This window comes from Telmatherina bonti (assembly GCF_933228915.1).
Source record: "Telmatherina bonti genome assembly, chromosome: 7".
NCBI classification, from domain to species: Eukaryota; Metazoa; Chordata; class Actinopteri; order Atheriniformes; family Telmatherinidae; genus Telmatherina; species Telmatherina bonti.
Genome location: NC_136625.1, coordinates 19,382,918 through 19,394,747, shown reverse-complemented (window position 1 = coordinate 19,394,747; position 11,830 = coordinate 19,382,918). Strand labels below are relative to the sequence as shown.

General features: G+C 36.6%; 1 protein-coding gene across 1 annotated transcript; it reads left to right on the top strand.

The window, feature by feature from the left end:
- Positions 1-262: 262 nt before the first annotated feature.
- On the top strand, positions 263-11,272 carry tmie (transmembrane inner ear; the record flags this gene model as incomplete). The annotated part of the gene is made up of 4 exons (XM_079243130.1): positions 263-373; positions 2,873-2,990; positions 5,269-5,418; positions 10,977-11,272. 4 exons carry the CDS (start codon positions 263-265, stop codon positions 11,270-11,272), a joined length of 675 nt encoding a protein of 224 aa, XP_079099256.1.
- Between the last annotated feature and the right edge of the window lie 558 nt (positions 11,273-11,830).

Here is an 11,830-nt window from a genome sequence, read left to right as displayed (position 1 = left end):
CTTTTTTTTTTTGTTTATTTTAGGTCCTGCAGTGTTTTTATAGAAAAGCAACAAATATAGGAGCAAACAAGCCATTGAGAAGTTGTGGATGGGAGGAGGCCTTCAGCACCAAAGTCACTATTAATCACCTTTAGGGCCATTGTGGTCCTGTCCTATAAACGGCGCCAGTGCAGGAAGGCAGTCAGACAGAGAAAGAAGAGGAGAGCAGGAGGAAGAAGGGAAGAGGGGGCAGGGTGGCTGCAGGGAGAAAGAGGGGGCGAGAATGGCTGAGGAACAGCCTGTTTCCCCACCTCAGCTCCCACTGCTGGGCTGGGGAGCAGTGCTGCTGTTTCAGTGTTTATCCTCCGTGTTCTCCCAGATACCGGATCCAGAGGTAAGAGCCTAATGGCACACCGTGTCCTCCACAGGTCCCTCTCAGAAATATCCCAAGGGTTTTCCTGAGACGGGCGCAGGTGTTTCGCAATGTTTTAAAAAGGTAGCATGCATGAATGGGATTTATGGCATCTGATTGGCTGCCAGAGTTGTCGCTTGCCTTAACACAAGCATCGGGTAAACATGTATTCAGACCTGATGGATTCCATGGCGCCGATACGGATGGCCAAGTTTAACTGGAAGGACTAGCTGTTGTTTTGCTTTGATCTGAATGATGGAGAGCAACATTTCAGTAAACCTAACGTCTCTGCTGGCTTGTATGCAAAATAGCAGCTAAAAGACAACTGAATTTTTTTTTTCTGGAACTAGAGAGCTCATTCAGTCCTGTGTACAAACCTAACAGGAATGTGGGATATGACTACATGTACAGTACTGAAACAAAGCCACATTGGATTCAGCCTCCAGAAACAAATAACAAATTGGACGCTTAATGTATGAATAAGAAAACGCATTGGGGTCTTGTCATAAACTGTGCTCTTGTGTACAGTGCCAAGAAAGCAACAGATAATAGAACGTCTTTTTATTCATGCACATAAAAACCTTTTCGCCAAGGGGCTATCCACACCCACAGAACTTTGATGTGCAGCAAACAGGCTTTTTATAGGAGATAAGAGGAAGAAACTTCTAGAGACAGTCCCTCTCTGGGTGTTACATGATGCCTTCATGGTTATGAAATAATTGAAGCTTGAGCTTGTGATGCTTAAAAGATGCTTAATGAATATATGGATTAAATTGTAGGACTGATGTTTGTTTACAGGCAACAACAAATATGATAAAAACTGGCTTTAATTATTTTATTTATTGATTCTAACATACAGAATACATCCTTGACACTGGACATCAATCTTGTAAATTATCACTTCATAATGCATAAGTTGCTATTACATGTGGAATGACAAAGCAAGTGTTTATTTTTCTCTTTTTACATGTTAATCCCCCTCCAGTTACCACAAAATCTCCCTTAATTACTCATTCTACAAACAAAGCAAAGCCCCCATCATTAATTCTAATTCTGGCCATGTTATGGTAAATATGACACAAGTTGAGATTAGCATGATGATAAGTTTTACTGGTACTTTCATAGAAAGAAAACTTGAAGACTTATGGGCTCTAATCCTCACACATTAAAAGCCCCCTCCAGAGAAAAGACTTAGTCTTACATAATCACTCCTGAAGAAAAAAGTCATTTAAGAGCAGGACTAAATATCTTCATTAATGCTAATTCTGGGTGTTACATGATGCCTTCATGGTTATGAAATAATTGAAAATAAGCCTTTTTGTTTGTGTGGCTTTGTGCTCAACTGCATAGCCCACCCGGCATCCTTGTCAAAGAGCGGGCGCCGTGAAGCAGCTTGGTCTATCACAGTTGCCATGTTGGCTTGCACATGATTAAACAAATGAACAAACGAACGAACGAATGAGTGAGCCAATCTGGTAACATAAGTTTAGTAGTTCTTCCATGAAAAGTTAAAAGCACATTTCCATTTGATGTCCTAAAACCTGTGCAAGTCTAAATATTTACACTGTAAATCATATTTCTGTTGGTGCCATCTCTGCTTTTTCTCAAAGCATCTTTCTGTTTGATGGTGCTATCAGTCACATCAGCAAATGTAATAGCATCCATTGTTTTAGTGCATTGCCTATTGGTTTATGGACTTAAGTATAGCATTTCCACAACAACCCAGCATAATCCAAACAGGTAATCAATATACAGTAAACAGGGAGAAATCCCCTTGATGGTTCTATCTGGGAAGTGATGCTCTGCTTGCTTCAGTAGCACTGATCAAAGCCAAAGATCTACTTATTGTCCCTGAGCCCCAGCCCCGGGGACATGTGTTTTGAAGTGTTTGTTGTAGATTTCATATCGACAGGACATTGCACAGGAAAGAACAAAGAGTTCTAAGGGCATTTTATAAGACATGCTGGAACAGTCTACAAAGCAGCTTTCCCTCATTTGTTTTGGCTAGTTGCAGGGTCAGGTTTGCAGATCTCTGCACTTACTGCAAAGGACTAAATGATGATTCTTACAAATAAAGGCACAAAATTAAATAAAGGAACAGTACATCAGTTCACTTGCAGTATTATTTAGAATTATTTCAGTGGAGTGATCTTTTCACTCTTTAGAGTGAAAGATTAATTTTACAAGGGCATTAGTTGTGTGATAGATAGAAGATACATAATTACTGAAAAACCTCAGACAACTACCTTTTTGCCTTTTGTAAAATAATTAAATTTAATCTTTCATATCTGAACGTCTATACCTCTAACACAAATAAAAGAAAGAAAAAATATTTGATATACACACAAAAAGGTAACTGAAAATTTAACCTAATGGTTTCACTGATGGATCATACTGAGGGAAGTGTGAGGAGTCACACACAAAAAGAAGCAGGAGTTCCTCTTAGATCTGAGCTCTCTCTCTCTTTTTATGTTTCTACAGCTTTTACCCACAGATCCTCCGAAGAAACCGGACCCCGTCAATTCAGAGACTGTTGTATTCTGGGGGCTGCGATTATGGCAGGTCATTGGCATCTTTTCAGTGTTTGTTTTGGCAATAGGTTAGTATGTCTGACAAGAAACTTTTTGTTACTTTTACAAAAAAGCTCTCTTAATGTAGTCAGTAAATGTGAGAAACAACTGCAGACAAAAAAACCCCCTAAATTATATGTCATCAATCACATTAAAATAAGTTGTAACAGAACTGTAATTACTATTATGTATGTGAGGAAAAACTGAGGTAATTTTTCTTCCACTGCCATTGGATATTAGTTTACACTAAATCAAATATTGTGCCATAATATTAAAAACTAAACTCTGGTTTGCCAGAGGCACAAAAGTTACAACAGAATTTTTCTACATGTTACAGAATAAAATCAGATAAACATCCACTTGCTAACATGCTGTCAATGCAAACACCACCACATTCAGCAGGTACTCTTTGTAACCATATATACTTAGTTTTACGTGTTCCAGTTTTCACTATAAATCTAAAACTCATCCATTCATTCATTATCCTAACCGCTTAGTCCGATTAAATAAAAAATTATAAAGCACATTTAATACTGTACATGTTTTAGTAAACATCTAAAATATTCTTTCAAAAGATGTGTCGATGTCCAAACAGTTCTACACTTGAATGTAAATGTCTATATCAAATTTGTTGCTTAGGTTTTAGTGCCAGATTGTGTGGTTACATGATTAAGAGGCAAGTGTCTCTTAAAAGATACATATGGAAACAGAGGATGGGATCAGTTAACCTTAAGATGTTTAATGATTTTCACAACGTGATCAAATTGAAGCCAATTTGCCCAAAAGAACAGATTTTATGGAACTTTATCTTGCCACTGCAACGAAGCAGGATTCAAAGGACAGTGGATCCAGTTGACTTATTAAAAGCCTCTTCAAGTAAATCAGCTTGCTTTCAGTTTTTCCTTTTATACATAAATATGGCTATGCCTCAAGTTTCCACCATAACATTGTTTTCTGCAGCTGAAAGTGTCAGAAGTCAGATTGTTAGTCCGGGCAATAAAAAAAAAGAATATAAAGAAAAGATAAAGAAAAAAAAAGGCTTTGCAGCATCAAATTATGGCCAGACTGAAGGTCTCTGGGGGGACTCTGAAGTGCTTTGTGGAAAATGAATCACTTGTATCCAAAGCACAATCAAGCAGAACAAAAGTGCCGGCACCATCAGAAGATCAGCACATCAGCCTTTATTCACTGGGAATAAAGATGGGAAAGCTACTTCGTCATACATACAGAATTTTTTTTTAAAAAGGAAACAAGAATCGTGGAATAACTGCATATAGAAAATGGATGGATGGTTGGATGGAACAAATACCAGAATCTAAATCATCTTACTGAGGTGGATCACGGCAAAATACTTCATTTTGTTGTGACATATCAGTTTTTTTTGTGATAGTACATGAAATGGACAGGATTTATTGATATAAGTCATAAATTAATATTTCTAAATATAAACTGTAACAAGTGTATGAAAGTAGAGAATAGCAGAGGATGAAACTGCATTGTTTCAGACACACAATGAAATACGTTGAGATGCCTGTACACTTGACTGTTACCATGAAAAAATAACACATTTTCTACATCTTTATTTATGATGCGATAGAATAATGAATTCATCCAATGTTCTGCAATATTGAGAGACTTTAAACTAAACTAAACTAAAACTGCTCCCAGATTTTACATCTTTTTCCATCCATCCATCCATCCACCCATCTATGCCAGTTCTTTCCTTCTGAACCTCTGATCACCAGTCAAAATATGTTTCTAAGAAAGTACTATTAATTACCACCTGATCTCCATATAAAATATTCAGTTGAAGTAAAGTAAAAAACAGAAAAAAAAAAAATAGATTGGTTCTGGGCACCTAGGATACTTTGTTAGGGGTAGCTAAATATATGTCTTTGGCTGCACAACATTACCTGAAAAACAATAAGATTTGTTTTGGGTTTTTTTTTTTTTGGTTCTTAAATATTTATTTTTTTAAACCTAAAGGATGTTTGATTCCTCAGCCAACAGCCTAACTCTAAAACATGCAGCGACTTCAAATAAATGCCTCAAAATCATATGATAAATGTGTAGAATTATGTGAATTTTTGCCACTTTTAATATATTAGAAAGACCTTTGCCACAATGAAACTACTGGTGGAGACAGTCAAGCAAAGAAGCAGATTACCCATGTTGTAAAATGAAAACTCACACATTTAGGCACCACCTCTTTCTATAGATTGACTTCAATAAGATGCTGTGGATATTCAGTGTATCTCATTAAGCTAAATTCACCATGTCTGTATCTTTTGTCCCTCTCCCTTTCAGTTATCACTCTGTGTTGTATATTCAAATGCCGTATCCCGAGAACCAAAAAGGAAATAGAGGCACGGCACGCGCAAAGACAGGCTGCCAAGAAATATGCCAACACATTAGAGACAGTGCCACCTCTGAATGAGCTGACTGAGATCCCTGGATGTAAGTGCCTCTTTCTAACATGTTTCAAATATTCATGTGACTGAACTGGATTGAAAGGAGTTGGAAGCAGGGGCTTTAACTTTGATGTGGAAAGTAGCAGTTTACTGGAATTGTTTGGCTTGTACTTGTTCGAGCCTTTTAAGCTTCAATCGCACGTTACTCCACAAGGGGTGAATATGAGATGAATGTTTGATATACTTTTCCTTACATTACTCCCACTACATCAATGAAACAGACATGTGCTCTGTGCTCGCGTTAAACCATCGGCTAGCTTTGTAGAAAAACACAACATAGAAAGGAGAAAACTGCAGAAGTAACTCAGCTCTGTGCAGATGTGAAGCTGGTAGTCTATCTATAGGCTGGGAAAAGATATTCTACCAAAATTTAAACAATCATAAAGACAGATGTATTTTTTCCACTTATTTATTTTTTTTATCTTTAAATTTTTCTTTTTTTTAATATCTCTTCATTTTATACGGAAGAGTATTAGGGCCACTGAAGGAATTCATTCAGACTTTTTTTCTCAGAATTTTACTTATTTTATTCTTCAGTGTCCCAATACTCTTCCGTAATTTTACCTCATGGAACTTGCACGCTCATTGCTGCCTTTCCTTCTCGGTTTTTCTAAAATTTCATCTTCTCTTCTCTTCTCTTCTCTTCTCTTCTCTTCTCTTCTCTTCTCTTCTCTTCTCTTCTCTTCTCTTCTCTTCTCTTCTCTTCTCTTCCAGCTAACCCAGAAGCCTCTGCAGTCCAGACAGTATCTGAGCAGGTCCCTGCTCAGAGTGCTAACAGCAGCCATCTCTCAGTTGCTAGGGTCAGCGAGGAGCACTCCACCTCTCACACTTTGCCAGAGACAGGATGATGCTTTTAACCTTTTCTTCTACTCTTATCTTCCTTCAGACGCCCCTCTTTGGCTTAATCGCTTTACAGCACAACATACACGATGGCAGCCGCTCTTGCAGTCCCTTTCATTTGTTTATCACAAGTCCCTAATTTGATTGTACATTCAGTCTATCTTGTCATCCTCAGAATGCTATTTATATTATTGGTACAAACAGAGGTTAGGAAATGTCCACACAAAAGAAAATACATCCCTTGTTCATCTGTTTACCACATTCCATTTTAAATGTATCCAGAAAATGAAAGGATAGCACAATTTATATTCCCCATACTTTCCCTGATAGTGACGGACGGTAATTGCTTGTCCTAGAAAATGGTTGAAAAATACACATTGTGTTGCTTTAGCAAATATTTTGCCTTCGGGGCAGCTTGACTCCCGTAGTTCGCACTTTTGTTCACTTTTGTGAGGCTCCCTTCTTGCTAAAGTAATAAATGATTAATATTCTGCCTTATGAATATGCATGCATATGAGTGGTCATTTTAGGAGCATATGAAATTGCTCAGAAATCCTTTGAAAAAAAAATGGACATGTCAATAGCCAGTACAGTCACGCATGAGGCTCTTTTCATGTTTAATATCTGTAGAGTTACGTTACCTGTCTGTTCCCGTGCTGAAGATTAGCTTTGAATAAAGCAAATTGTTCATACCGTCTGCTGTAAGTGTTCATGTATGATCACTGCTGTCAGCACAGGTTTCAGCACCTAAAATGTTCTCACGTCTATTCTTTAGCATGCTACTTATCTGTATCTCTGTCATCTTTTTGTGCTTGTGGCTTTTTCAGCTTAACAATATTAATATAAAATGACATTAATCTTGGCCCCCTCATCTTCATATTATACGCTCATGTGCACATGTTCAGTCATTGTTTATTGTGAAATTAATTATGGAAGATTATACCTTGAGCTGCTGATGAGTTGTTCTTGCACAACAAGTGATTCAAATAAGGTTTGCATTCGAGGGGGGAATAAAAACAATACAATTATATTATGTTGTGAAAGCATCCATATCTCTCCAGTCCCTAGCGTTGATCCAATATGCAGTGCAGTGAATACTTATCTCTTGAACTACATAGCCAATTAACCGTGTGGCTGGGAAACGGACTGGAGATAAGGTATGTATTGACTGCAGTTATAATAAAAAAAAATAGGGAGGACATATTTTCTGCAGTGAATCTCACTCTGAGCTCAGTACAAAATACACTCTGTTTTTTTTGGAATAATTAAACAGGAGGGCAACATTCGCAAGCAAAAGTACAAATTTCCACACAAGCTGAGCATACAGTGCCCTGGCTTTAAGAATTACATCTAAAGAATTGAATGTTTGAACATTAAGTCAAATTAATTTTAAAATCAAAACTTTCTTTGAATTGCTTTTTGTTTTTTAAAGGCTTGAATATGTAGAACTGTTCTTCAAGTGTAGCCAGCAATAAAAATACTGAGCATGATATGGTGGTAATTACAGCGCTGTGCTGAAATGAATAAATAAATACAATCAAACAGAATTAAAATAAAATCTGAAACTGTGAATAACTTACATAAACAGTGAGAAAACATGACCTGGTTTCCGAAAGGCATGAAGTGAGAGATGACATTGTTCTGTAATGTTTTAGGAAAGATTACTTTCTTATTCAAATCCTTTATGATTCCACATAACAAAGTAGGAAAAGAGCCTGAGGCAACTTTTGTTAAGCATTTGTAAAACTTTTTGTATCCTAGCCTGTAAATGGCTTTTGAAACCAGCTTTCAAAAGTGTAAAGTCTTTCACATTTTTTAATCTAATTGGGTTTTTTTTTGTTTGTTTGTTTTCTTTTGGTCAATTTCCTGCAAAAAGGTTCTGGCCTTGTAACATCTTTCATGCACGTTTGTCCGCATTTCTTTTCCTTTCCTTTTTTTTTTTTTTTTTTTTTAGCCTTTCTGCAATCCCTTAAACAAGGAAATAAAAATGGAAGTTGTTTTGGTTTTCCATGTTTTAAATTGACTGACATAATTCCTACATGCTGCCATTTCATAATTAAGCCCCAACCTCATGAATATGCCTAACTCTACTCTTGCTGTGTTCTCTCAGCCTTCCCGGCTCTGCAGGCAGTAATTATTTGAATTTTCTGTGTGTTTGGCAACTGTACAAAGGCCAGGACTGATGACTGTTGAGGGTGAAGTTTACGGGGTCAAAGTACTGTATCTGCAAGGCTTTGAAATGAACTTTTCTTGGCTTGTTCTTACCATGATTGTGAACAAGCTGTAGCACTAACAAGCTGAATGACTTGAGATCTTGTTAAAGAGAACTGAAATCCTTGCAGCTCTGTCCTTTTCCTACTTTTCAGCCTTATTTTTCAAAAACTATATCCATCACTGGATTGAAACATTCATTTTTCACATTAAATCTTTTGAGGAAAAGCTCATCTTCTACTTACTAAACTATTCACAGTAATAGATCATTCGATTTGTTGCCTACATCTTTGCTTGCCGCTACAAATGTTAGAAATGAGCATTGCAAAATGCCCACACGGCTTTCTCATTAATTCTGCTGGTGCTACAACAAAACAACAGTTTGAAAGAGTAAAAGTTTAAAAAAAAAAAAGTGCAAACTGTAAGATGATATTGGTTTAAGATCTTCTACATCAAGTATGTCTTTCGATATGTTTGAACATGCGAAGCTGTTAAAATGATCTCGAATAAAAATAATGTAAAATAGAAAAAATAATGAACCTGTTTAGTTTCACATGTAACAAACAGGGAAAAAAAGCTCCAAAGGTTCAGACTTTTTTCTCCATAACCCTGAAAATCCCTCACACCCTGAAGGAAATAACAGGGACTGGAAATATAGCTATAATAAGAAATACTGAGCTGTGGAACTCTTTGGCACCTTCGCTTCTCTTCCATCAGCTCTCTCCAGACCTGCTACATCCCAAGTATAAAGTGCATAATTTAAAATAGCTGAATATTAAAAAGTTCTCTGTCACTACAGACTTACACCATATCTATTTCTCATGCATCTGTCCCCTACACATCTGAACTGGCAGGTTCATAGAGTTGTGGGTAGGTCCGTTTTACAACAGCAGATGTAAAGTATGTGAAACTGAAAAAAAAAAAAAAACCTCTCCTTTTTAAATGATGAAAGTTCGAGCAGTCATTTATCTATTTTTTATGGTTTAGTGTGACACACATTTTGAGTTTATAATCTTAATTTAGCCACTGGCAAAACAAGCTTCTCCTGCTGCAGAGATGCACCTGCTCCAAATGTTTTCTGAAAATCATACTGATATTTAATTGAAGAATGAAGAGAATAAAAAAAAAAAAAGGCATGAGCAAAGTGCTACTATTGAAACTAATAGCATGAGGAGACATAGTGGGAAAAAAAATGTTCCTTCTAAACACAAACACTGTTATGTGTCCTTTATTATTTAAAGTCAACTATGTTCACTAAAAACATCAAAACACGGGACTAAAATAATTTCAAGCTTGCTTTGATGCCCTCTGGCAGCTTTTGACATTTGCTGTGTGTTAGTCATTTAGCTTCTTGGCCTTTGTTTACATGTATGAGCTGTGGGAAAATCTTTGCTACTTGAAGAAAATACTAAAATATGACAAACAGGAGTCCTGCCGCCCCCTAAAAAAGAGCAGTTATATAGTTTGTTATCTTTGCTGGCAATGTAAACCTTCTTATGTTAAAAAAAAAAAAAAAAAAAAAAAAATCAATATATTTCACACACTGTTGCATCACAAATAATTACAGACAAAGTTATATTTGGAACATTAATATTTTTGAAACTTTGGCAACACAGAAAAGCAGGAAGATGCTAGTTGCTGGAGGAAACTGCAGCTCGCATGAAGCTTGGCAGAATATTACTCTCAAAAAGAATACCTGTTATTGGCTACAATATATTTTATGGAGCCATTTGGCCATTTCATGCACATGTTGTCATCATACGGTGTGGAGGGTTATCTAAAGTATTTCTTCAAAAGCCATTGACACACTCAAACATTTGCAAAACAATTAGGTATAATCAGGTTATCAGACTACATTTGATTCTATTATCATGACTGACTAAATTGGAGGAGGAGGGGCTCTGTCCCTCGAGAGCCTCAAGCCCCCAAGTGTTGGGAGTTTACCAGCTGCAACACATCTGAGTCAAATTCGTGGGTAATTAACAAACTTATGCAGAGCTTCTTGTCATTAAACTCTGCACAAGTGTGTAAATTTAGTCTGATGTGTCAGGTGTGTTGAAACGGGGAACCTCCTTGCAAGCCTTGCATGTTGTCCAATACTAACAACTGAAGATAATTCAATGAGGAAAAAATGAAAACTTTGACAGAAAATACTTTAAAATCAAAATATACTAAAAACATTACAAACATACAATCCATTTATTTTTATTTATCAGTTTTTGCTGCCGTTGTCTTTGTTCTACATTCTCATGATCATTTAAGTAAACAGAACAGAAACACTGAATTTATCCCTCCTCGTTTATAGAGTGCACTTAAAACAATCCTAGTGAAATAATAATGAGATTATGCCGATTGGAACGGCTCACAAGAGAAACACTTTGGCGACGTGCCTACTTAGCAAAAGAATATGTTAAAGCAAAATGCAGGCAAGACCCTAATGATACCTGACACTGCAGGAAAGCCTTTAACCTTTTCATCTTGTTTTTTGTGCAGCTGCAAAACCTGAGGAGAAAGAGGAAGTAACGACAGTGTCTGGGAAAGTGGAAGCTGAAAAGGGAGAAAAGAAAACCAAGGAGGGCAAGAAAGAGGGCAAAAGTGCCAAAGAAGGAAAAGAAGATGAAAAAGATGGAACGACAAAGAAGAAGGGTGAAAAAGGTGAAAAAGGTGAAAAGAGTGAAAAGGGAGCATCCAAGAAAGAAGCTGGCGATGGCAAGGGGAGGAAGAGCGAAAAGGAGGAGAAAGGAGGAAAAGCGGGAGCCAAAGGGGGAGGCAAGAAGGCTCAGAAGTGAACTCTACTCTTTATGAACACTGAAAAAGATCATTTCACATATTCCACAGCAAAAATAGTTGGGAACTTTTTTAAAAAAATGAAATTTGTACATAAATGTATTTAAAATAAAATGATTAAACACGAGAAAACGCATTGCAGGTATTTTTTGTATAAGTCAAAGTCGTACAAGAAAATCAGAATACAGTAGAATTATAGATTTATTGTCTTATTCACAATTCACTGATGAGCAGAACGGATTAGAAAAAGAAATATCTTATGCAAAGTTTACACTGATATCTACAACATGCCTCCATCACAATGGAGTGCAGAGAAGATGAGACGTGTCTAAGCAAACACTGCCCATACTGTAGCCTATATACTGTAAAGCATGAAGACTAATGTTGGCTCCACTGAGTACATTTCGGCACAAGATAAATAAATGACATAAAAACACATTTTATACTTCAATGAGAGGTATCTGAAACAATGAAATACAACATTATCTCTATGATTAATGGCCATATTGTACACTTAATTCTAAAACACAATCAATTTTACAAGATACAATCAGAGCAGA